Raw genomic sequence first — 26710 nt, 5'->3', positions numbered from 1 at the left:
CTTGTGGTGATACAAACACTCACACACAACCGACCCTCCTCTTCCAGAGACTCGCCATGGATCCCCGGTGCAAAGGCATGCCACTCTCGAGCTTCATTCTGAAGCCAATGCAGCGCGTTACCAGATACCCCCTCATCATTAAAAACGTGAGTACCGGGCCCAGAGAGATAGCACAGCGGCGTTTACCTTGCAAGCAGCCGATCTAGGACCAAAGGTGGTTGATTTAAATCCCAGTGTCCCATATGGTTCCCCGTGCCTGCCAGGAGCTATTTCTGAGCAGACAGCCAGGAGTAACCCCTGAGCACCGCCGGGTGTGGCCCAAAAACCAAAAAAAAAAAAAAAAAAAAAAGTGAGTACCAGCTCGGGAGCTGAATGGTGCCATTAGGCACCTGTGGGGCCACGCTCCATCCCAGCTCTGGCCGCATGGCCCCCAACCCCTTCAGAAGCCCCAGGCACAGCCCTGGAGGCCTCCAGCACCACCCAAGGGACCCCAAGGGTCCCCCATCCCAGCAGTCCTGAGTAGCATCACATCCTTGGGCTAGGACACTGAACCACCTGGATCTCCCAGCATCCCTACACCTGAGTGTTGATAACACGTGACTCTGCTCCATTGAGAACTCATCTGGGCTGGTTGGCCAAGTGCCACTGGAGAGACCTCTTAGAGGCCCCCCTATAATGCTTGCCTTGTCTTCTCGGGCATGGAGCTTCTTTGTCCACATTTAGAAATTAGTGGAATAAGCTTGAGTTCTCAGACAATGTTCTCCAGACATACAATCACCTAATCTTTGACAAAGGAGCAAGAAATTCTAAGTGGAGCAGGGAAAATCTCTTCAACAAGTGGTACTGGCAGAACTGGTTAGCCCTTTGCAAAAAAGCAAACATAGACCCCCAGTTAACATCATGTATAAAGGTAAAATCCAAATGGATTAAAGACCTAGGTATCAGACCTGATACCATAAGGTATATAGAACAACACATAGGTAAAACACTCCATGACATTGAGACTAAAGTTATCTTCAAGGAGGAAACTGCACTCTCCAAACAAGTGGAAGCAGAGATAAACAGATGGGAATACATTAAGCTGAGAAGCTTCTGCACTCAAAAGAAATAGTGCCCAGGATACAAGAGCCACTCATTGTGTGGGAGAAACTATTCACCCAATACCCATCAGATAAGGGGCTAATATCCAAAATATACAGGGCACTGACAGAACTTTACAAGAAAAAAAATCTAATCCCATCAAAAAATGGGGAGAAGAAATGAACAGACACTTTGATAAAAAAGAAATACAAATGGCCAAAAGGCACATGAAAAAATGCTCCTCATCACTGATCATCAGGGAGATGCAAATCAAAACAATGATGAGATACCATCTCAAATCACAGAGATTGGCACACATCACAAAGAATGAGAACAATCAGTGCTGGCGGGGATATGGAGAGAAAAGAACTCTTATCCACTGCTGGTGGGAATGCCGTCTAGTCCAACCTTTATGGAAAGCGATATGGAGATTCCTCCAAAAACTGGAAATTGAGCTCCCATTTGACCCAGCTATTCCACTCCTAGGGATATACCCTAGGAACACAAGAATACAATACAAAAACTCCTTCCTCACACCTATATTTATTGCAGCACTATTCACAATAGCCAGGCTCTGGAAACAACCAAGATGCCCTTTAATAGACAAATGGCTAAAGAAACTATGGTACATATACACAATGGAATATTATGTAGCTGTCAGGAGAGATGAAGTCATGAAATTTTCCTATACATGGATTACATGGAGTCTATCATGCTGAGTGAAATAAGTCAGAGGGAGAAAGAGAGAGACACAGAATAGTCTCACTCATCTATGGGTTTTAAGAAAAATAAAAGTCATTTTTGCAATAATCCTTAGAGACAATGAGAGGAGGGCTGGAACTTCCAGCTCACTTCATGAAGCTCACCACAAAGAGTGGTGAGTGCAGTTATGGAAATAACTACACTGAGAACTACCATAATCATATGAATGGATGAGGGAACTGGAAAGCCTGTCTGGAGTACAGGTGGGAGTGGGGTGGGATGGTGGGAGATTTGGGACATTGGTGGTGGGAATGCTGCACTGGTGAGGGGGTGTTCTTTACATGACTGAAACCTAATCACAATCATATTTGTAATCAAGATGTTTAAATAGGACCCGGAGAGATAGCACAGCAGCGTTTGCCTTGCAAGCAGCCGATCCAGGACCAAAGGTGGTTGGTTCGAGTCCCGGTGTCCCATATGGTCCCCCGTGCCTGCCAGGAGCTATTTCTGAGCAGACAGCCAGGAGTAACCCCTGAGCACCGCCGGGTGTGGCCCAAAAAACAAAAAAAAAAAAAAAAAAAAAAAAAAAAAGATGTTTAAAGAAAGAAAAAAATTAGAGATGGGGCCCAGCCAACACACCCATTTCTTGTCGAAATGGCATAAACTGAACGGGGCCCCCTAACTAAGCCAGAGATGTGGTTTTATGGTGAGCAGAGCTAGAAACACACCAAGAAGTGGCTTCTATAGGGGAGACAGTACAAGCTTGTTCTCTTTCTTTCTGGAGAGGGACGATGATCCCGCAGTGCTGGAGGCTGCTCCCAGCTCAGTGCTCAGGGGTTACTTGCTGCAATACTCGGAGACCCCAGGGAAGCTGGAATGGGGCCTCTCCTGCATATCTGGTTCCTTGAGCTCTCTTATCAGTGCTGAGAGTTTCTTCCTGGTCCTGTTCTAGCTCCAGAGTTAAACACTCACTGTTTTAATCTCAACAGGAAAGAGGAAGAAATGGAATTTCTCCCCTTTAGAAAAATATGGCAAGATACTCGGCGTTGGGTCTTGGAGGAGGGAAGAAAGCTAGTTCCAAGAGAAAATATGGCAGGTCTCAGTGTCACCATCTATGCAGAGGGGAGAATTTAGAAGCTTCCTTCTGGGGAGAATTTAGAAACAAGGATCTAGGCACTCTTTGAAACTGGGGTGCCCCCTTGCGTTTTGGGATCTCTCAGTGGCAGGAAATAGATGTGTGCATATCATTTCTATCCCTTGGTGCAATGCATATTTCCTTCTAGAGTACTCTCTGAATAGGGAGCATATATTAACACCCAAGGTTTCACAGTCAGGAGGCCAGAGGGATAGTACAGCAGGGAAGGCACTTGCCTTGCATCCCCTGGGGCCCCCTGAGCCTGCCAGGAGAGATCCCTGAATGGAGAGTCAAGGAAAAGGCCTGAGCATTGCTGGCATGCAACCCCCCCCCCCCCACACACACACACAAAGAAATTCACCATGAGATTCCCCAGATTCCCCACCGCCTTCTCTTTTGGTTGATTGTGGGGTCATACCCAGTGGTACTCAGGCTTACTCCTGGCTCTGCACTCAGGAATCACTCCTGGAAGGCTTGGGATTATATGGGATGCCAGGATCAAACTTGGGTCAACCACATTCAAGGGCAAGTGCCCTACCTGCTTTACTATTGTAAATATTCCCTGTTTTGATCTGATTCTACAGAATTGATGCTACCTTCTGTTTTTTGATATTTATACCTCCTTTTTAGAGAAACCTGGTTCTCGTTTGCTTTGTGCATTGGGGCACACCTGGTGGTACACAGAAGCTATTTCTGGCTTAAGGCTTGGAGGAGGGTCACAGAGTTGTGGGCTTGTGTGCTGGCATTGAACCTGGGCTCCCAAGGCAAAGCCTGTGCTTGGGTCCTTTGAGCCATCTCCCTGCCCAGATGTCTAGCTATTTGCTCATTCTCCTTAATTATAACAAGTCTCCTTCCATGCCAGCCATCTCCTCTGTCTGTTCTTCACTTGACTTGACATGCCTCTTTACTTCTTTCAGTATTAAATTGGAAAGTACACTTGGAAATAGGCTTTTTATCTTTCATCCCACTTAGGTTGATGGGAGTGTCTGGTTTATTTTTATTTTTATTAAGACATTTTATGTAGGGCTGGAGAGATAGCATGGAGGGAAGGCATTTGCCTTGCATGCAGAAGGACAGTGGGTTGAATCCCAGCATGGTCCCTTGAGCCTGCCAGGAGCTATTCTGAGCATAGAGCCAGGAGTGGCCCCTGAGCACCTCTGGGTGTGAACCAAAAAAAAAAAAAGACATTTTATGTAATAGGTTTTACCATGTGCCCAGATATCACCCCATTATTGCTTATTGTCCTGTGACCCCAGGATCTGGGATAGAATTTATGGTCTGAGAAAGTGTAAACCACCCAGTCTCAGAGAGATTGCAGGAATTTCTAGAATATTCAGTGGTGAAGGGATGGGTGTTGGAATGTTTTGTGACTGAAACTCAATTACGAATAACTTTATATCTGTGTATCTCATGGTGATTCAATTAAACTTTTATTTATTTATTTATTTATTTTGGTTTTTGGGTCACACCCGGCTTCGCTCAGGGGTTACTCCTGGCTCTATGCTCAGAAATCGCTCCTGGCAGGCTCAGGGGACCATATGGGACGCCGAGATTCCAACCGATGACCTTTTGCATGAAAGGCAAATGCCTTACCCTCCATGCTATCTCTCTGGCCCCTAAAATTTTATTTATAAAATCAGGGCCAGAGCAATAGCACAGTGAGTAGAGAATCTGCTTTGCACATGGTTGACCCTGTTTCTATCCCAAAAGTGATTCCCAAGCACAGAATCTGGAGTGACTCCTGAGTTCTACCTGGTGGGGCCCAAAAACCAAAACCCAAATTCCAAACAAAAAATTTATTTATAAAATCAGCTACAATGGGGCCCGGAGAGATAGGACAGCGGTGTTTGCCTTGCAAGCAGCTGGTCCAGGACCTAAGGTGCCTGGTTCGAATCCCGGTGTCCCATATGGTCCCCCATGCCTGCCAGGGGCTATTTCTGAGCAGACAGCCAGGAGTAATCCCTGAGCACTGCTGGGTGTGGCCCCCCCCCAAAAAAAATCAGCTACAATGGAGCCACATACAACAGTAGATTGGGGGAGGGAGGGCCTGAAGCTTCCTCTTTCATTTTCTTTTTTCTTTTTTCCTTTTCTTCCTTCCTTTTTTTTGGCAGGGGGGAGGGGGACCACACCTGAAGTGGTCTGGGGTTATTCCTGGCTCTGCACTCAGGAATCATTCCTGGTGGGCTGGGTGGACCATATGGGATGCAGAGGATTAAACGTGGCTGCAACATGGCTGCTTGCAAGGCAATGCCCTCCCCACTGTGCTGTCCTTCCAACCCCTTTTCCTTCCCTAAGCTGGTTGTTACCTGTCTGCTCTCCATGTAGATTCTTGAGAACACACTGGAGAACCACCCTGACCACAGCCACCTGAAGCATGCCCTGGAGAAGGCAGAAGAGCTGTGCTCCCAGGTGAACGAAGGTGTAAGGGAGAAGGAGAACTCAGACCGTCTGGAATGGATTCAGGCACATGTTCAGTGTGAAGGCCTGTCAGAGGTAGGTTCCATTAGCGAGGGCCTGACATTCCCTGGCTGAAACTTGGCTGACAGCAGGAGGAGGGAGATCTTGGAGATCAACCTGCACTTTGCCAATTCTCTCTTCAGCAGCATCTAACCTTGACATTCAGTCCAGCCTTAAAATTTTCCATCCTTTCCATTTCTGTCATTTCTATTTTTTCTTTCCTTCTCTTTTTCCTTTATTATTTTTTCTTTTTTTGTTTTTTATTTTTTTGGGGGGGGCACTTCTGGATATGTTCAGGGCTTACTCCTGGCTTTGCACCTAGGGATGTCTCCTGATGGCACTCAAGAAATCATATGAGGGGCCGGGGAGATAGCATGGAGGTAAGGCATTTGCCTTACATGCAGAAGGATGGTGGTTCAAATCCCAGCATTCCATATGGTCCCCCGAGCCTACCAGGGGCGATTTCTGAGCCTATAGCCAGGAGTAACCCTGAGCACTGCTGGGTGTGACCCAAAAACCAAAAAAAAAAAAAAAGAAATCATATGGGATGCTGGGGATTGAACCTGGGTTGACCTCATGCAAAGAAGTGCCTTAACCTGCTGTAGCATCATTCTGTCCCTTTTTTCCATCATTTTTTTAAATTTACTTTATTTAAATAGAATGTATTACATAGTTGACACAGTTGGTCAGAATACATTTATTTTCAGATAAGTGGGAGCAAAATTATTTTAAAAGGAGAAAAAGGAAAGAAAAAAGGAGAGAAAAAAGAGATGTACAGCAATAAGCAATTATTATATCTTCAATGATGTTAAGTCAGAAGGTTTAGTAAGCTCTTGTTGCTAGTTGACCATTCTGTTACTTTATTGGTTTCTGAACATTAGGTGACTCCAGATACACATTGGTGTCTAAGAAGATGACAGGATGACAGTATTAAACAAAAAATGTAGTTGGCATGTGACTACAAAAACAGCCACATGGTCCAGGAATTCAAAGCATTATTACTGATTTACTGATACTGTGTTTTTTGTGGAGGCATGTGTTTTATTTGTTTTTTTTGTTTTTGTTTTTGGGCCACACCCGGTGACGCTCAGGGGTTATTCCAGGCTATGAAGCTACGTACTCAGAAATCTCTCCTGGCTTGGGGGACTATATGGGACACTAAGGGATCGAACCATGGTCCATCCTAGGTTAGTGCGTAGCAAGGCAAATACCTTACTGCTTGCGCAACCGCTCCGGAGGCATGTTTTTGTTTGCCAAGTCTTCCGGCAGTATGAGAAAGTAGGGAATGGGGAGAGGGTGCTTACATTCACTCTAAAAACATCCTAGTGATATAAGCCCCAATACTGGTATACCTGGATTTTTGTTTATATTGGTGTCTTTGCACAGAACCATAGAGAAGTGGTGAAGCTGGGCCATTGGTGAAGTGGTGATTGTAGGTGATGGGTGCAGCAGGCATGGCTTTAGTAGGCCAGGAACTTGGCCTGTCCTCTCCTCCTGAGATTACTAGTTTTCAGCTGTACGGTTTTTTTTTTTTTTATGGTGTAGTTTATATTTCTTTCAAGAATTGAGTGAGTCTATGAAGCTGGCCGGGTATAGACATGGTGACTACATTTTCTGTTTCCATCATTTCTATTTTCTCAGATCTGATGATTTCTTGACTTATTCTTTGCACAAGTGTCTAAATTTCTTGCATACTCACCACTACATATATTTATTTTTTAGTTTTAGTTTTTTGGTTTTTGGGCTACACCCATTTTGACACTCAGGGGTTACTCCTGGCTATGCACTCAGAAATCGCTCCTGGCTTGGAGGGACCATATGGGACACTGGGGGATCGAACCGCAGTCCATCCTACACTAGTGCTTACAAGGCAGACACCTTACCTCTAGCGCCACCTCCCCAGCCCCTACATATATTTATTTATTTTTGGTCATATATTTATTTTTAATAATATATTTAAACAGTGGTTTACAAAGTTGTTCATAATGCAGTTGTTTGGGGCATTCAATGTTCCAACACCATTGTAAACTTTATTCATCATTATCCCCAGTTTCCCACCCATCCCACAAGCCTACCCCTTCATTAGGTAATGTGGATGCCTCATGCCCAAATCCAAAGAGATTAGGGAGCACGGGTCTGAAAGCAAAAACTGGCACAGGAAATAATCCACACAGATTGAAGGAAATAAAGTAAGTTCAGGAAAATTCTACCACAAGCCTTCTGCTCACTGGCAAGAGATACCAGCAGGCATAAAGACTAGCTGTGGAAACCAAAATCACAACCAGCTTCTCTTTGAGACCCAAGATCTTTTTTTTTCCTTTAAAAATGTATATTGAGTTAAGGATCCATGATTTACAATATTAATATCACACCACTAGTGTCAAATTCCTTCACACTGTTCCTATACTTCATTATTCCCCACACTACCCATCCCGTGTCTATTATCTTGACAAGCAATTTACAAAGTTTGGTGATTTCAGTTTAATCTCCTATTTTTTAGAGTTGTTAAATCTGTTTATTGGATATGAATAAACATATCCAATACCACTCTCACTCATCACCAATGTAGTGGGAATCATTATCTCTGTTCCCCATTACTTCTCTTTCTTATCTTTCTTTCTACCTTGATTTATTCTCTTCTTTGTCCTCCATAAGCTCTGGGAAAGACCCTAAATCTTTATTGGGAGGTGAAAGACCACCTCCTACGGTAGAATATAGGACCAAATCCAGAGATGCTTTCAGTCCATGAGTGACAAGCACCAGCAAAGAAAAATTATTCTGAATAGAATAAAAACCAGTTACCCCAACAACCAAACACAAAATAATTTATTTTATATTGCTTCTTACAAGTAAATGGCTAATGGAATTATTGAAAAATATTTTAGTAAAAGAAAATTTGTGAAAATTATTGTATCCCACAATGGTGTCGTAAAGACTTTATCTGAGAGTTTACCAAGCTGTTCGTTGCTAACTGAGCCTTCTCTGTTGTTGATTTTGTTTATTGAACTTTCCCATCTAATTTGCTGTGCTCCTACTGGATTGTCCATATTGTGGAAATTGGAGGTGTTGCACAGTCACGTGTTCCAGGAAGTTCAGGTTAAATTAGTTAAATCAGTTAAAATTAGGTTAAATTCATGGGGCAGCTATGGGATATGGTGTGGCTTCTGGGGCTTCTGGCACTATAGAGGATTGAAAAGATGACAGTCCTCCCCCTAAGATCCCAAAAGATCTCTCAGAAGATCCCACCAGAGTTCTCAGCCTCCAAACCAGTGTATTTTTGTTGGTAGGTGTTTCTGCAGAGATTATTTTTGAATCAGTGAAGTGGGGCTGTTTACATAGGGGTATCTATAGGATGTGGGTACAGCTGCCTGGGCTTCAGCCAGTTTTTAACTCTACCCACGCTTTATTCCCCAAAGTGCCCCAGAGTTTTTAGCCAGAAGACCAGCATACCCATGAGTTTTTGCATTTTGGCTTGAATCTCTTCCAAGATTAGTCATGAATTGGTGGAGCTGGGCCAATGAGCTGACATGGAGGCAGCTGTGGGATGTGGGTCTCCTCACCACAATTTAAACACATTCTTCTGTCACTTCAGACCATGCTGCTAAAACTTAAAGTACAGTCTTATCTGTTTTTTCCTCCAATTTTTATCCCCATGCCTGACTTCCCTGTAGGCCAGTCATTTAGGGCTATGACTTCCTGAAAGGATTGCTCCCTCGGTCATCCCAAAGTACATTCAGATGGGTCTTGGAGATATTGTATGAGGATTCTGCCTTATGATGGCTCATTTTCTCTTCATGTACACTAAGGTTAAAACTAAGTGGGATCTCTCTTGGGCAATCCCTGTGCTCTCTTTTGTCCCTACTTCTTTCTTCAAGCTGAAAAAGAACTCATTTCTGAGGAAGTCACCCCTGCCAGCTCTTTTATTGCCCCAATTTCTCTCCCTATTCCAGTGGGATGAAAAAGCTGAGAAAGCATCTCTGTGATCACCGTGTTGGAAGGTCCAAGGCATGAGCCACCATGTTGGAAATCAGATATGCCATCCGGGCACTCATTGGCTGACTGGCCCACTCCTCACCCACAGATTTCTAGTCTTTCTTCTTTCTAACAGTACTGGTTGATTTATATCCTGTGGTTCATTATTAAACACAGAGGACTTGGGTATTAGAATTCTGTCATCATTCCCACTTCAAGGAGTTGGTAATCCTGGAGCAACTGGGGATTCTGAGTCAGATGGATGACATTGTGGTGAAATGATGATGAGAACTGACATGCCAAGGGCTGTAAGAGAACCTGTAAGGGAGGTGGGTGGAGGGGAAGGAGCAGAGGAACTCTGAGTGGATGTTGGAAGGGGACACCTGGCGCTGTGCAGAAGGGCAAAGTTCCCGCTCTAGGAAAGAACGTCATACGGGTGTTTGAGTGGAGAGCACAGGCTGAGCAGGGCATTAGGAAGGACTAGAGCAGAATGCAAGGTGACAGCTAGCACTATTGAAGCAGTTGAGAGACAAGCAATCACCAAGGGGAGCATTAGCTTTATTTTGATGACAAGAGCGCCCCCTGCTGGGAGAAATTGAAGACACGGCAAAAGGGCCCTTTCCCCACTGGCTCCACTAGGTCTGAATCTTTTTCAAAAACTAGGCACAGGGGCCAGAGAGATAGCATGGAGATAAGGCGTTTTCCTTGCATGCAGAAGGTCGGTGGTTCGAATCCCAGCATTCCATATGGTCCCCCGAGCCTGCCAGGAGCGATTTCTGAGCGTAGAGCCAGGAGTAACCCCTGAGCGCTGCCGGGTGTGACTCAAACCCCCCCCCCCAAAAAAAAAAAAAAAGAACTAGGCACAGCGTTTAGGGCATTTGTCTTGTATGTGGCTGAGCTGGGTTTAATCCCCGTCACCCCATATGGTACCCCGAGCCTGTCAGAAGTAACCCTGGATCCCTGTTAGATGTGATCCAAAAGCCTTAAAGGGGGAAAAAAATGGACTAGAGAGACAGCACAGCAGATAGGGTGCCTTGCACATGGCTGACTCGAGTTCAATCCTCAGCATCCCACGTGGTCCTTTGACATACTCCTGGCAGAGCCAGGAATAATCCCTGAGCATTGCTGGGTATGGTTCCAAACAAATGAAAAAGAGAAAAAGAAAAGCACTAGAAGCCTTTCTATAATTTGTTTTCAGGGTGGAAGTCAGGGTGACAGGTGCTCAAGGCTTATTCCCAGCTCTGTGCTCTGTGGATTCCCTGAGATACCAGGGATCAGATAAGGATCATGGCCACAAACGTAGGCAAGGCAAGTCATACCTCCTATATGTCTCTGAGCACCCTTATTAGACTGCTGTGGCTGTTATCCCTCTTTGAAAGCAGACTGTTATCCTAGGTCTGGACCTCATAACTGTACCTTTCTCTTGTGTGTATAGAGGTGGAAAGGGGGATGACAACCTGGTTCATCCATTGGTGGTTATGCATCAATGTGAATTGATCTTATTATGGAGAAACCTGAGCGGGTTCACAGCCCACAGACAAGCCTTGGGAGCTGGGGTTGGAAGCTTCAGACTGTGTGAGAAAAAACAAGGCCTCTACTGGCTCTAGGTTTCTTACCTATCTCTGCTCAAGCTCTGCTGGGAAACAGCGCTGGAGCAAGCTTCTGTTTCTGCTTCAAGAGCAAAAGATGATTCTTCAAGGACTGCTTTTGGAGTTCTTTCTTGGTTTGGGATACTTCCAAGCTTGGGTAGAGGAAAAAGCCTTCCTTCTTGTTCCCTGTACAGAGAGGAGAGTCTACTGTCCCTTAGCTGCCCTGAAATCTCTGGTTACAGAGATCTCAGATTTTTTCCTTCCTATCCCATAATATGGGATGCTGAGGATTGAACTCGAGTCAGCCATGTGCACATGGTTTGCCCATCCTAAAGAACCCAGATTCGTTCATAAGCAGACAGGTGCCCCTCTGTCTGCCTCTATTGGGGAGCACATGTTTAGAAGCCAACCATAGTTTCAGATATTTTCCTCAGGAAGGTCTGTAGGACATGTCTTTCTAGAGCAGGGGTCTCAGACTCGAGGCCCGAGGGCCAATTGCAGCCCTCCGTACAACATTTTGTGGCCCTGCCCTAGAGGAATCTTTTTTTTTTTTTTTTGGTTTTTGGGCCACACCCGGTGACGCTCAGGGGTTACTCCTGGCTATGCGCTCAGAAGTCGCTCCTGGCTTGGGGGACCATATGGGACGCCGGGGGATCGAACCGCGGTCCGTCTCCTAGGCTAGCGCAGGTAAGGCAGGCACCTTACCTCGAGCGCCACCGCCCGGCCCCGAGGAATCTTTTTTAGTTTTGTTTTGTTTTAGTTGTTTGGGTCACACCCCCCAATGTTCAAGGCTTACTACTGACTTTGCACTCAAGGATCACCCCGACTTTGCCTCCTGCAGCCCTCAGGTAAACTGAGTTTGAGACCCCTGTTCTAGAGGGAAGCTAGTCCTTGAGGGTTTTTTGATGGAGCAGTCTCTGAGGTGGGCCGGTGGGGCCATGAGGGTCTGACACCTGCTTGGGTTATGTTGTTGCTTGGGAGCCCTTCCCCTGCCTCAGTTCTCTCTCTTGCCCACAAGAAAAGGTCTTTGGAGAGATAATTTTTACTTTCTTCTTTCTTTGCCTGTTCAGAGGTTGCTCACACAAGATAATAGAGCCCAGTAGGATTACAGGGCCTGAGATGATAGAGCCCAGCACAATAGGGGCTGAAATGATGGAACCTAGATGCTAGAGCCCAGTAGTATGATAGAGCCTGAGATGATAGAGCCCAACAGGATGATAGGGCCTGAGATGATAGAGCTCAACAGGATGATAGGGCCTGAGATGATAGAGCCCAGAGAGATGATAGGGCTATGAGAGATGATAGATCCTGAGAAGATGGAGCCTGGAAAGATGATAGAATTGGAGATGTATGGGGGGCCGGAGAGATAGCATGGAGGTAAGGTGTTTGCCTTTCATGCAGGAGGTCATTGGTTCGAATCCCGGCGTCCCATATGGTCCCCCGTGCCTGCCAGGAGCAATTTCTGAGCCTGGAGCCAGGAATAACCCCTGAGCACTGCCGGGTGTGACCCAAAAACCACAAAAAAAAAAAAAAAAAAAAAGAATTGGAGATGTATGATAGGCAGGGTGAGACATCTGTCAGAAATTAGACCTATCCCTTACATGGTGGTGAGGATGACCAAGGGTTACTCACATGCCTGGTGTTGGTACATTTCATCACAGGCTTCCTCCTTTTCTTGCTGAAACTCATATTTCTTTTCTTTTCTTTTTTTTTGATTGAAACTCATATTTCTTTAATCATGGTGCTCGTCTATGAGCTCATGGAGCTGCTAGTCATGGAGTTTACTCATGTCTGGCTGTAGCATTTGCTGGGCATTGCTGCAGTGCTCACACACATGTTTGCAGGGGTTACACTTCTTGCCCATTATTTATTGGGGCACAACTGGGGGTTCACACCTGCTTTAATCCTGGGGCTCACACACATAGCTGGTTGCAGTGTAGCTGGAAAGCAGAGTGTCGGAATCATAGATAGCAGAGCTGCCAGGCTCAATCAGCTGGACTAGGAGGATTTTGCTTGGTGCATGTGGGTGCTGGGATTTGAACGCTTCACTAACATTTGCGAGGTAAGGCAAGTCACTGTGTCTCCAAGTTGAGCCCTCTCGCTGAGTTTCATTATGGTTTGGATGTATTTCCCTAGGACTAGGTGACCAGGAACGTACTTCTGATGTATCCTTTATCCATTCAGACAGTTCCTATTTTTTGAGCTGGAGAAAGCTGGAGTGCTTCTTCCTCCTGCTTCATCTCCTGGTAGAAAAAGAGAACTGACTTCTGGACTCACAGTCCTTGGGGAGAAGCACTAGGAATCATACCAAAGATGCAGCTTAGCTCTTGGAAACACCAGGACCACCTGAGACTGTTTATGTTTTTTTTGTTTGTTTGTTTTTGGTTTTTGGGCCACACCCGTTTGACGCTCAGGGGTTACTCCTGGCAATGTGCTCAGAAATCACCCCTGGCTTGGGGGGACCATATGGGACGCCGGGGGATCGAACCGCGGTCCGTTTTGGCTAGCACTTGTAAGGCAGACACCTTACCTCTAGCGCCACCTTCCCGGCCCCACTGTTTATGTTTTGTTTGTTTTTGTTTTTGTTTTTTGGGTCACACTCAACTGTGCTCAGGGGTTACTCCTGGCTCCATGCTCAGAAATCACTCCTGGCAGGCTCAGGGGACCATATGGGATGCCGGGATTTGAACCACCGACCTTCTGCAAGAAAGGCAATGCCTTACTTCCATGCTATCTCTCCTGCCCGAGACTGTTTTTTTTTTTTTTTTTAATGTGTTGTAGGTGCCAGAGTGATAGCCCAGTGTTTGCCCTGCCTTGCAGTCAAACCAGGTTCTATTCCCCAGTATATCATATTGTCCCCTATTACTCCCCAGGAGTATTTTCTGAGTGTAAAGTGCCACCAAGTGTGGCCCCAAAACAAAATAAAACAAACCAAAATGATATGGTCTGGAACTTCCAAAATGTCTTGTATTTTTATTTTTATTTTTTGGTTTTTGGGTCACACCCACAGCACTCAGGGGTTACTTCTGGCTTTACGCTCAGAAATCACTTCTGGCAAGCTCGGGGGACCATATGGGATGCCGGGATTCAAACCACCATCCTTCTACATGCAAGGCAAACACCCTAATTCCATGCTATCTCTCCAGCCTCAAAATGTCTTGTATTTGAGCCTAGGACACCACTCACAAGGGCCCAGATTTGGATTCTGGGGCCCAGGCTTTGAGACCCAGAGAAACAAACAATCCCTCAATCTCAACCTCTACCCACACCCCCATGACCTCCCTCATGGTGTTTTCTCTGGGTTTTGTTTCCCTTTCTCAGCAACTTGTGTTCAATTCAGTGACCAACTGCTTGGGGCCACGCAAGTTCCTGCACAGCGGGAAGCTCTACAAGGCCAAGAGCAACAAAGAGCTGTATGGTTTCCTCTTCAACGACTTCCTGCTGCTCACGCAGATCATCAAGCCCCTGGGCTCTTCTGGCATGGACAAAGTCTTCAGCCCCAAGTCCAACCTACAATACAAAATGTACAAGACGGTCAGTTTGCCTCTGAGAGAGCAGATGGGTGTGTGGGGTGGGCTGGTGGGCAGAAGAGGGGGCAGTGCTCAGGAAGTGTCAGACTTCATGCAAGGTTTGGGGGCTGTGGCAAGTCCCAGTAGGGAATTGGGATGCAGGGTGGGCAATGAACCGGGAGGAGGGTAACCCAAGAACTCAGGGGAAGGTCTGTATCTCCACCAGAGTCAGCAGTAGCAGAAAAGGAATGGAGTCTAATTTTTTTTTTTTAGGATAATGAGAAAGCACATTAATTTAATTTAATTTGAAAAATTTGTAGGGGCTGAAGCAATAGCTCAGTTGGTAGGGCATGCCTTGCATGCAGCCAACCCAAGTTTGATTCCCAGCATTCCATATCGTCTGCTGAGCCTGCCAGGAGTAATTTCTGAGCACAGAGCTGGGAGTAACCCAAGTGCCACCAGGTATAGCCCCAAACCAAACCAAAACAAACAAACAAAATATATATATAATTTTTTTTTTTATCTTTTGAGCCACACCTGGCTGCATTCAGGAGTAACTTTTGGCTCTGTGCTCAGGAATTGCTCCTGGCAGGCTCGGGGAACAATATGGGATGCCGATGATTGAACCTGGGTCCGTCCCAATCTGCCACATGTAAGGCAAAAAAGCTCTACCTTCTTTCCTAAATTCATCTCTGTGAGGGTGTTTTCACCAACCAACTTTTCCTTCAGCTGCCAGCGCCTTATTGGAGGAAAGAGCAATTGTCCCTGTGTAGATGGTCAGTGGTGACTTTGTTAGGGACTCTCTGGAGGCCTTGGCCTGTGGGAGAACTTGATGGAGACAGATGGGCAAGGAGAGTTTGCTTCCCAGCTGGCACCTACTCTGAAGGAGCGCCTGGCACCTCTCCAGGGGAGGCAGGGCATGCTGGTAATAGGTGAGGGAGACCAGCTGATGGTACCAGTACAGATTAGGCCTCTACTGTAGTTTACTGCTACCTCACACATATGTTTAATATGGTTAACTGGAAAATGTACACACATACACACACACACACACACACACACACACACACACACACAGAGTTGAATTTTCTGGGCTGCATGCCCTTTGCATGCATGTGCTGAGAATTTTTAGGAAGGCAGAAACTGAGTCCAGTGTGTAACCAGTCCCCCTGCATGACCTTACAGCCCATCTTCCTTAATGAGGTCCTGGTGAAGCTCCCTACCGACCCCTCAGGAGATGAACCCATCTTCCATATCTCCCACATTGATCGCGTCTACACCCTGCGGGCGGAAAGCATCAATGAAAGGTGAGGTGCCTCCCAAGAGTAAGCATGGGGGACCTGGGTTTGACATAGGATGGGGCCCCATAGGGATTGCCCTCCCAGGAGGGAAGGAGAGGGGGGGAGGGAGAGAGAGAGAGAGAGAGAGAGAGAGAGAGAGAGAGAGAGAGAGAGAGAGAGAGAGAGAGAGAGAGAGGAGGAGAGAGAGGGAGGGGGAGAGAGAGAGGGAGGGAGGGGGAGAGAGAGGGAGAGAGAGGGAAGGGGAGAGAGAGAGAGAGAGAGAGAGAGAGAGAGAGAGAGAGAGAGAGAGAGAGAGAGCTCTCCCTTTATCTCTGGCTCTCCATGGACCAGCAGGCACTGCTCTAGTCACTATCCTGGGCCCCCTCGCAACAGTCTGTTTTTCCTTTTATATCTGTCATGATGGGGTCATGTCCAGGGGGCTTGTCCAGGTTTATCTGTTATTACAATGGGAGTATCCAAGGGGTACCTTGTCCAAGTTCAACAATCAAGTGGGATTGTCCAAGGGGTGTGTCTAAGTTCAGTTGCCATACATTGCCCCCTCCCAACCCCTTTCCCTGGCTGTAGGACTCCCACCTCAAGATGCAGGAGACAGAGGGAGGAGGCACCTAAACATTGTTTTGTTTCCTAGAGTTTCTCTTCCAAGCTTGACCCATGAAGCTGTTATAATTTCAAAATCAAACACATGGTACCAGAGAGATAGTACAGTGTAAGGGCACTGGCCTTGCAGGAGGCTGACCAGGGGTTGACCCTGGTATCCCCTATAGTTCTCTGAGCACAGAATTAGGAGTAAGATGGGGTGTTTTGCTCCCTCCTAAAAAAAAATCTTTTTTTTTTGAGAAAAACCATTTCTTTTGTTTTGTTTTTGTTTTGGGGCCACACCCAGCAGCTCTCAGGGAATACTTTTGGCTCTGCGCTCAGAAATAGCTCCTGGCAGGCTTGGGGGACCATATGGGATGCCGAGGCTAGAACCTGGGTCTGTCCAGGGTCGGCAGCGTGCAAGTGCTATCACTCCGGCCCTAAGAGAAACCATTTCTAATTTAGAATGACAGATCCTGGCAAAGTATATGTTGAGAAAGTGCAGTAGAAAGCACATATTTCTTTTTTCTTTAAATTAACCATTTATATTGTATTTGAAAACAAATTAAAGGTGACTTAAAGGTTTACATAGGCAAAATTAAAATTTTTTGTTGTTGTTGTTGTTGTGGTTTTTGGGTCACACCCGGCAGTGCTCAGGGGTTATTTCTGGCTCCAGGCTCAGAAATTGCTCCTGGCAGGCACAGGGGACCATATGGGGCACCGGGATTTGAACTGATGACCTCCTGCATGAAAGGCAAACGCCTTACCTCCATGCTATCTCTCCGGCCCCGCAAAATTAAAATTTAATGTTAACATTAGTGAAAGTGCACATTGAAATTTATAGAACCAGAGAAGGAATTTTGAAGCAGGAGAAAAACTGGAAATATTCTAAAGGAACTGGCAAGTATGTTTCCCAAAAGTATTCAAAGGAAATAATTAGACAAGAGAAAAAATTATACTCAAGATGTTACTTATAATTTTCTTATAAATATGAGCATTTGAACTCATTTAAACATCTGTCAATAGAACCTAGTCAAACAAATGATGATTTCCCATATATTACATTATCACAAATTGTCTATATATTTGAAAGAGGGTATTACCAAATGGTGGCATATAAAGTCTTTATTGCTCAAACATACTAAGAAATGCATCAATTTCTTCCTTACATAGCTTCCTTTGGTGGCCAAATGTTGCAGGAATAGCCAATCTTTTTAGAAGGACATTGAAAACACTTTATGTCAAGCACTCCTGTTCCTCAAGCCAGAGAATATGCCTCATCTACACAAATCTGTTAGCTCTTCTTAATCTGTCATCTAGTCCCAACAGGACTGTGTGCTGTGACATTTTCTTTTTTTTTTTTTAATTTTTATTGTGACCAAAAACAAAACAAAAAGAGAGAGGAAGGGGGAGAAAGAGAGAGAGGGAGAGAGAAAGGTGGAGTGAAAAAGAGAAGGGAGAAAGAAGGGAGAAGAAAGAGAGGGAGACAGAAAGAAGGAAAGAGTAGAGAAAAGAGAAAGAGGGAGAAAGACAAAAAAGAAAAGAACTGAAAAGAAGGAAGGGAGGGAAGGTGGGTGGTAGGAAGGGAAAAAAGATGGAGGGGGAGGGCCTGGAGAGATAGCACAGTGGCGTTTGCCTTGCAAGCAGCCAATCCAGGACCAAAGGTGGTTGGTTCGAATCCCGGTGTCCCATATGGTCCCCCGTGCCTGTCAGGAGCTATTTCTTTTCTTTTCTTTTCTTTTTTTTTTTTTTTTTTTTTTTGCCAGGAGCTATTTTGAGCAGACAGCCAGGACTAACCCCTGAGCACCACCGGGTGTGGCCCAAAAACCAAAAACCAAAAAAAAAAAAAAAAAAAAAAAAAAGATGAAGGGGGGAAGGAGAAAAGGAGAGGGGGGAAGGAAGAAGGAAGGAAACAAGGAACCTGGGACATATAGCTATATCTGGCTCATCTGTCTGGGTCTGTGGTCAAGCTGCAGGGCTTGCTAAGGGATTAAAGCTGAAGAAAGGACCAAGTGGGATGGAGACACAGCAAGGCAGAAAGAGGGAGAAACAGTAGGAGACGAGGCACCTGTCTTTTTTTTTTTTTTTTTGGTTTTTGGGCCACACCCTGTGACGCTCAGGGGTTACTCCTGGCTATGCGCTCAGAAGTTGCTCCTGGCTTCTTGGGGGACCATATGGGACGCCGGGGGATCGAACCGAGGTCCGTCCTAGGCTAGCGCAGGCAAGGCAGGCACCTTACCTCCAGCGCCACTGCCCGGCCCCGAGGCACCTGTCTTGCATGTGGCTGACTCAGACTCAATCCCAGTACCACATACGGTTCCTGAGCTCTTACAGGAGCAATGCCTACCTAGTACAGAGCCAGGAGTAATCCCTGAACACTGTCAGGTGTGACCCACAAAACAGAAACAGGCGAGGGGCCAGAGTGATAGCACAGTGGTAGGGCATTTACCTTGCACGCTGCTGGCCCAGAATGTACCTGGGTTCTCTCCCCGGCATCCCATATGGTCTCCCGAGCCAGGAGCGATTTCTGAACACATAGCCAGGAGTAACCCCTGAGTGTCACCGGGTATGGCCAAAAACAAACAAACAAACAAAAATAAACAAGCCAGAAACAAATGAATACATAAAATGCATAGAAACTCACTGTAGGGACTGGAGCGGGAGGGCATTTGCCTTGCATGTGGTCGACCTGGGTTCAGTACCTGTATTCCATATAGTTCCCTGAGCCTGCCAGGAGCAATTTCTTAGCGTAGAGCCAGAAGTAACCCCTGGGCGCCACTGGATGTGGCTGCAAAACAAAACCAAAAAAAAAATCAACAAATAAAAGCTCCAAAACAACAACCTCACTTTGCTGGAGAATGTGTAGAAATGACTCACTTTTGAGAGAAGAGAATTTCTGTCTTTCTGGGACTCCCAGGTTGCAGAAATCCATGAGAATGTAGTCTGAAGACAGACAGACCCTGATTCTGCCTGAGCAGGCACATTGCACAGACATCCTTGGCTCAGAGCCAGTGGCACTTCTGCTTTTCTGGGCACCTGAAGGTACTGCCTGCAGATAAAGTCTGCACCTATCCCTGGGGCCAAGCAGAGGCAGGGGCCAGATTTACAGTAGGTGGTTCTCTGAGAAATGAAGGCTGGAGACTCTCCAGATATCTCCTATGCATCCTTTCCTGACATAATTTTGGAAAGGGACCATCCCAGCCGGCTGGGGCAGAGGGATCTTGTTTCTGTGGCTTCTGCATAAGGGAGGGAGGCCTAGGATGCCCAAATCTCCTTATGCACACTTCTGGAAACCCAGAAACAGCTTGAGGACATCTGTATAAGGTCATCATAAGGGGCCAGACTGATAGTATAGTGGGGAGGCATTTCACTTGCACATAGCCGATCCAGGTGTGGTCCCTGGCATCCCATATGGTCCCGTGAGCCTGCCAGGAGTAACTCCTTAAGGTAAATCCTGAGCACTTCTAGGTATGGCCCAAAAACCAGAAAAACAGAGATAAACAAACAAACAAAAATATCACACTTTCTATTGAGAGACTTTTAGGGCCATTCTCAATGCTGCTTAGGACTAATTCCTGACTAGTTGTGACTCCTAGAAGTGCTCAGGGAACCTAGGGGGTGCCAAAGTAGGAACCAGAATGTAGCTTTCCAGGCAAGTGCCCTACACACTTTCTTTCTGAACCCCACACCTTGCTACTTAAAAGTAGCAGCCAGTATTGAGGGGTTCACGGGCAGACTTTCCCAGGCTTTGTGTGATTCAAGTCTAGCCAACCCCCCAGCATCCCTGAAGGCACCTCTGTGCAGACCTGGTAGCCTTTGTGCCTGAGTTATTTAACCCTTTTATGTCTTTCCCTTCCCAGGACCGCCTGGGTGCAGAAAATCAAAGCTGCCTCGGAACTCTACATAGAGACAGAGAAAAAGAAGCGGGAGAAGGCATACCTGGGTAATGCTGCCTACCAAAATCTGCTCTCTGCAAAGAAGAGTGGTGAATCCTGAGAGGACAGGGGTGGGGTGGGGTGCAGGGGGAGGTGGAGGGGGTGCAGGTGCCTCCGTGAGCAATCAGGAGGCGAGCAGGGAGCTGGAGGTGATGGCTGACAACATGCAGAACTTTGTGTTGCTTCTTCTGCCTTCCTAGTTCGTTCCCAAAGGGCCACAGGCATTGGACGGTTGATGGTGAATGTGGTAGAAGGCATTGAGCTCAAACCCTGCCGCTCGCACGGTAAGGACTCTGCATGCTCAGTGCCAGCCTTCTTTCCTGCACACCCTCTAGTTGTTATTTTGGGGTCACACCCAGCAGTTCTCGGGGCTGAATCCTGGCTTTGCATTCAGAGATCACTACTGGTGGTGCTCAAGGGACTATACAGGATGCTTGGGAATAAGATATGGGCTGGTCATGTGCATTAATGCTGCGGTCTCAGCCCCTCTACTTTTTGTTTGTGTGTTTGTTTGTTTTTGGGCCACACCTGGTGGCACTCAGGGATACTCCTGGCTCTGCTCTTAGAAATCACTCCTGGCAGGCTCAGGGAACCATATGGGATGTCAGGGATCGAACCATCATGCAGGGCAAACACCCTAATGCTGTCCTATCACTCTGTCCCACTACATTTTTATTTTGTTTTAGGACCATGACCTGTGGTACCCAAAGCCACTTCTGGTGATGCTGAGGATCAAACCTGGGGTTCCGGAGCACAGACTCTCCCCTCTACACACTTTATTTTATCTTATGTTAACATTATTTTTTTTAAATCTTTTTTTAAGGTAGGGAGGTGCCTGATAGTGCTCAGGGGTTACTCCTGACTGTTCTCAGGGATCACTCCTGGTAGGCTCGAGGGACCATCTGGGTTGCTAGGGATTGAACCCAGTCCACTGTGTGCAAGCTAATGCTCTGACCGCTGTTGTTTTATTTTTTGCTTGGGGACCACACCCACTGTTGTCCAGGGCTTGCTTTTGGCTCTGCACTCAGGGGTTCCTCCTAATGCCATTCAGGAAACCATAAGGGGTACAGGGGACCAAGTCTGGGTTGGATCATGCCAGGCAAAGCCCTATTCTCTCTACTATTTCTCTGGCTCCAACACAACCCCACTTTAACTCTAGGTCCTTATCCCATCTTTCCTTCCAGGAGTGGAGTTTGTTTTTCACATGCTTGTTAAAAATCCCAAGTCAAATTCTTCCCCACCCGACCCCTAAGTCTTTTCAATAGTTTTTTTTTAATTTGTTTGTTTTCTTTTTTTTCTTTTTTTTGGGGGGGGGCAACACCCTGTGGTGTTCAGGGATTACTCCTGACTACACTCAGGAATCATCCTGGCAGGCTCAGGAGACTCTAGTCTATTGGGACACCAAGGATCAAACCCAGGTTGGCCATGTGCAAGACAAACATCCTCCCTGCTGTGCTCTTGTTCTGCCCCCCCCCCTTAATGTGCTTTTTTAAGAGATGTGTGAGCTACTAGGCAGTGTAAGGTGAGAGCTGGAACCAAGGGGGCCAATAGGGACCTCTCTCAGTTGAGGATGTGGGATGATGGGATGTGGAGAGGGGACCCTAGGGGGTGGGAGGTTCCCTGGACTTGACCCAACTGACTGAGCATGGTCCATCTGTTTACCCTAGGAAAGAGCAATCCGTACTGCGAGGTGACCATGGGGTCTCAGTGCCACATCACCAAGACCATCCAGGACACCCTGAACCCCAAGTGGAACTCTAACTGCCAGTTCTTCATCAGAGACCTGGAGCAGGAGGTCCTGTGCATCACCGTGTTCGAGAGGGACCAATTCTCGCCTGACGGTGAGGCCTGATACATGCGTGCATATGTGCACACATGTATATAGACACACCACACACACGTAACACACAAAACACATGAACAAATGACACAGACGCACATTTCACACACATGCAAGTACATGGTACACATACATGCATACACGTGAGCACACAAGGCACACACATGGTGATAGATGCACATCTGCATGTATACATGCATACACATACATGCATGGTGCACACATAGACATGCAAGGTGACGTGCATACATATATGCATGTACACAAACATATATGCACATAATGCACACCCATTCTTTCCCTTCTCTGACCCTTGGCTCCTCTGGCAAAAGGTTGCTTCCAAGGAACTCGGAGCCCCACATTTCTATGGGCGCCCCCTCCAGAATGTGGAGGCTGACCCCTGAGGGGGTCTCTCCCCTTGGCAGGGATCTCTGAGAAGGGAGACACATCTCTAGTTCCAATGCCCCTGGACACCAAGCTGAATCTCAACTTGTCCAGCACCAGCAGGCTGCAAAGTGGCTCATTTACCTGTCATTCATTGCAAGAAAAATGAGGAACTCTAGAGTCGCAACTTGGGCCTTCAGTGCTTAAAGGCCCACAGTTGAAAGATGATGGGCCTTAGTCAAGTGAGAAGAGCGGAGCTGAGCGAGGGAGAACTCTGGGCTCCCATTTTTGGTTCCTCAAGCAATGGTCCTCAAACTACGACCCGAGGGCCACATATTGTATTTATTCCCACTTTGTTTCTTCACTTCTAAATAAGATATATGCAGTGTGCATAGAAATTTGTTCATAATTTTTGTTTTTACTATAATCTGGCCCTCCAACAGTCTGAAGGACAGTGAACTGGCCCCCTGTTTAAAAAGTTTGAGGACCCCTGCTCAAGGGGGTGGAATTGGAAGGCTTCATCAGATTCAGGCAGATTTTTGTTTCTGCCTTGAGCCTGGAAAAAAAGGGGGCAGTGACTCTCTTCCTCAACTCAATAAACCCCCAGAGAGTTTGTCTAAAGCTCTCTGCCTACAGAGAGAGAAAGAGAGAAAGCAAGAGCACAAAGGGCTGGAGCACATGCTTTGCATGAGAAGTCTGGGTTTGATTCCCTAGAACCTATGTGCTCCCAAGATTGCCAGGAGCTACCCTGAGCTCTGAGCCAGGGACAGCCCCAGCCACAGCTGGCACTACAGTCTTGGTTATACTCAATGGAGCATATCGAAGGGTAAGTGGAAGCCAAGGTATAATGGCAACACATTCTGGGAAAAACCTCAGGCACTCCACCCAACTTCTGTCTTTGGAGGTTTTCACTTGAATTACCCTATTATGGATTAGGTACTCTTGGTTATGGACCAAAAAAACAAAACAAAACAAAAAAGCACCTTTCAGGTGGAGGTCTGAAGTGGTAAAATTTGGTTGGTTGGTTGGTTGGTTGGGACATACCTGGCAGTACTCCGGCTTATTCATATCCCTGTGCTCAGAGATCACTCCTAGTGGTTGGTACGAAGGAGATGGAATTTTTTAAAATAATGAAGTATTATGACATGCAGACAATTCCATTGGGGGGGTGTAAGTTGCACACCCTGTGTCACTCTTACATCAGAGATTATTTCTAATAAGCCTAAGGGAGCAAGTGAGACCTGTGTCTGTCCACTATGAAAAGTTTCACAGGTTTGTGAGAACTTTGTGAGAAGGCTGTTTCCTCATTGGGAGCCTCAGGTTGGTAGAACTTCCCTATAAAAATTGGAATAAGCAAATAATGGATGTGAGCTCTGGAGATACCTTCTGCCTGTGCATTTCAACATCATTTAGCACCTTCTCACACATATTTACCTCAATACTTCCACTCACATAATCACCACAGCACCTTCACACATCATATAATCATCTTAGCCCAGGGGTCACAAACTCAATTTACCTGGGGGCAAAGTCCGGGTGAGGCAGGGCCGCATAAGGGATTTTGCTTACCGAATATTCGCAATAAAAAATCGCATTAGTAAGAAAAAAATCGCGGGCCCGGAGAGATAGTACAGCGGCGTTTGCCTTGCAAGCAGCCGATCCAGTACCAAAGGTGGTTGGTTCAAATTCCGGTGTCCCATATGGTCCCCGTGCCTGCCAGGAGCTATTTCTGAGCAGACAGCCAGGAGTAACCTCTGAGCACTGCCAGGTGTGACCCCCCAAAAAAAAGAAAAGAAAAAAATCACATTAAACATTTGCATACCCCGAACGGAACTGCTCGGGGTATGCGAATGTTTAATGCAATTTTTTTCTTACTAATGCGATTTTTATTGTGATTATTTGGTAAGCGAATAATCTCAAATACTGCGATATTTGAAGGCCGGCTGTGGGCCACAAAATGTTGTACGGAGGACCGCAAACGGCCCGCAGGCCGCAAGTTTGAGACCCCTGCCTTAGCCCCTTCACTTGTATTCATCACAGCACCTTCACACACACAATCATCTTAGCATGCAAGATGCATGCAATACATTCACCACAGTACCTTCACATATGTAGTCACCTCAGTACCTTCTCATTACATCACACAGTACTTTCACACAATCACACAGCACCTTCACACACATTAATCTCAGCACCTTCATGCACACCAAGTCACCTCAGTATCTTTTTCACACATTCGTTTTAGCATCTTCTCACACACATTTTTTCTCCATCTTTATGCTCACACCCTGATACTGAGGGTTATGCTAGGAATTTCTGCACTGTCACCCACCTGAACCCCCATTCCCAACCATCTCCAGGTGGACCCTAACACACCCTCCTTGACTCCATAGGTGTCTCGTATCACCAAGCATGCTCCTGTGAGAGGTCCTTGGAGAAGAAACCAAGGAATGAAAGCTTCTTCTAGTCATTTCCTTCCATTTCACTCACTTGTGTTACAAATTGTGAGGTAGCCTATCCCAGCTGTATGTTGTTTTTTGAATCACTTCGAAGAGAGCTTATAGCCCCTTGGAGGTTCCCTGGTAGCAGACAATCCATCATCTACTTTTGTCTGTTTGTTTGTTTTGGGGACTCACCAAATACTCAATACTCAGCAGCACTCAAGTATTTTTCTGGCCCTGTATTTAGGAATTACTCCTGGCTATAACCAAATGGAATGCCATTTATCAAACCAGGGTCAGCTTTGTGCAGTGCAAGCCACATCCTCTGTACTATATCACTGACTCCATGGTCTACATTTTAACTGTCTGGGTTTTCCTTTACTTGCATCTTAAGACCCCCTTTCTTTTTCTTTTCACTTCATCTAAAATTGATGATGGGGCCAGAGCAATAGCACAGTGGGTAGGGCATTTGCCTTACACATGGCAGAACCAAGTTTGATCCCTGGTATCCCATATAATTCCCTGAGCCTGCCAGAAGTGATTTCTGAGCACAGAGCCAGAAGTAACCCCTGGGCACTACCGGTGTGCCCTCCCCCACCAAAAATAAAATGCTTTGGCAATAGCCTTAATACAGGAGAGCTGCCTTGCTAGTGTCTGACCTGGGCTCAATCCCTGATCCACATCAGAGCACCACCAAGAGTGATCCCTGAGTATAGCCTGTATTGCCTTAAAACCAAGCCAAAGCATGATGATCATGATGTGTCTGGTCGTAGGAGTGTTGAGGTACTTGCAGATGGACTGGTTACAAAGAAAGGCAAACAAACAGAGCCAACCCCGGGGAAGAGCCCCACTGCCAGTTCATGCCTGAGCAGGGTCTGTGTGTTCTGCTTTCAGATTTTTTGGGTCGGACGGAGATTCGCGTGGCTGACATCAAACGGGACCAGGGCTCCAAGGGGCCAGTCACCAAGTGTCTCCTGCTACATGAGGTCCCCACGGGCGAGATCGTGGTCCGCTTGGATCTGCAGCTGTTTGAGGAGCCCTAGGGAGGGAGCCCAGACTATGCTCTGTCAGCTTCCAGGCCTTAGGCATGTCTGCAAATGGGGTCACTCTCCTCCGACCCCCGTTCTGTGTTCCACAGGGCAGCAGGAAGGGCCCCTCTCAAAGCTTCTAGGTCAAGTTCTCGACAATCTTCCTCTCCCTTAGACACATCCAATTCTCCATTTTCAGAGTCAGATATGCTTCCAGGGGTCCCCCAACCAACTTTTCCTTTGCTGCTCCTCCTCCTGTGGCTTTGGGGGCCCATTGGGAGAGAGGTTCATGGGTTGGTTGAGGTCTGACTCTCGGGACTGTAAAATAGATTTATAAATGTCATGTCTGTATTTTATTTTGGAGAAATCCCAATTTCTTACCTCTACTGGTCCCCTGAATTGGCCCCTGACCGATGCTGCCTCATCCTCTGGAGGGGGTGTCTAGAAGACCCTAATCCTGGTCTTGTCTTTGATCCCCAACCTCCTTCTCTTCCTGGGAGTTGGTTTGTAGCCTGCAGTGTGCTGAATTGGTCAGGACTCTCTTAGCTGCACTCTGAGGCAATGTTCCTAGGAGATCCGAGCATGTGTGTAGCTGGGATCACTCCAGGGCCCACTGGGTCCTTTTGAGGCAATATCATTGAGACCTATTACTGATTCCCAGGTGACTAAGGATGCTTGTTCTCTGCTCAGTTACACTATGCTGGTTCCATGGTAGAATTTGCCCTCCAGATTGATCTGCCTTCCAACTTGATGACCCATCA

The 26710-nt window shown here is 46.6% G+C and overlaps 1 protein-coding gene across 1 annotated transcript in view; it reads left to right on the top strand.

Annotated features, from left to right (window-relative positions):
- ITSN1 (intersectin 1) overlaps positions 1–26305 on the top strand; it is a 229022-nt gene extending 202717 nt beyond the window's left edge. The window contains 8 exon segments of the mRNA XM_049785739.1: positions 48–146; positions 5243–5410; positions 14257–14469; positions 15630–15751; positions 20182–20264; positions 20457–20540; positions 21924–22097; positions 25816–26305. Of these exon segments, the coding sequence (XP_049641696.1) occupies positions 48–146; positions 5243–5410; positions 14257–14469; positions 15630–15751; positions 20182–20264; positions 20457–20540; positions 21924–22097; positions 25816–25964 (1092 nt within the window). The 3' untranslated portion in view covers positions 25965–26305.
- Positions 26306–26710: the final 405 nt, after the last annotated feature.

Source organism: Suncus etruscus, chromosome 13 (genome assembly GCF_024139225.1).
Source record: "Suncus etruscus isolate mSunEtr1 chromosome 13, mSunEtr1.pri.cur, whole genome shotgun sequence".
NCBI classification, from domain to species: Eukaryota; Metazoa; Chordata; class Mammalia; order Eulipotyphla; family Soricidae; genus Suncus; species Suncus etruscus.
The sequence above is the reverse complement of the archived record's forward strand: the minus strand, read 5'-3'. Positions and strand labels throughout refer to the sequence as shown.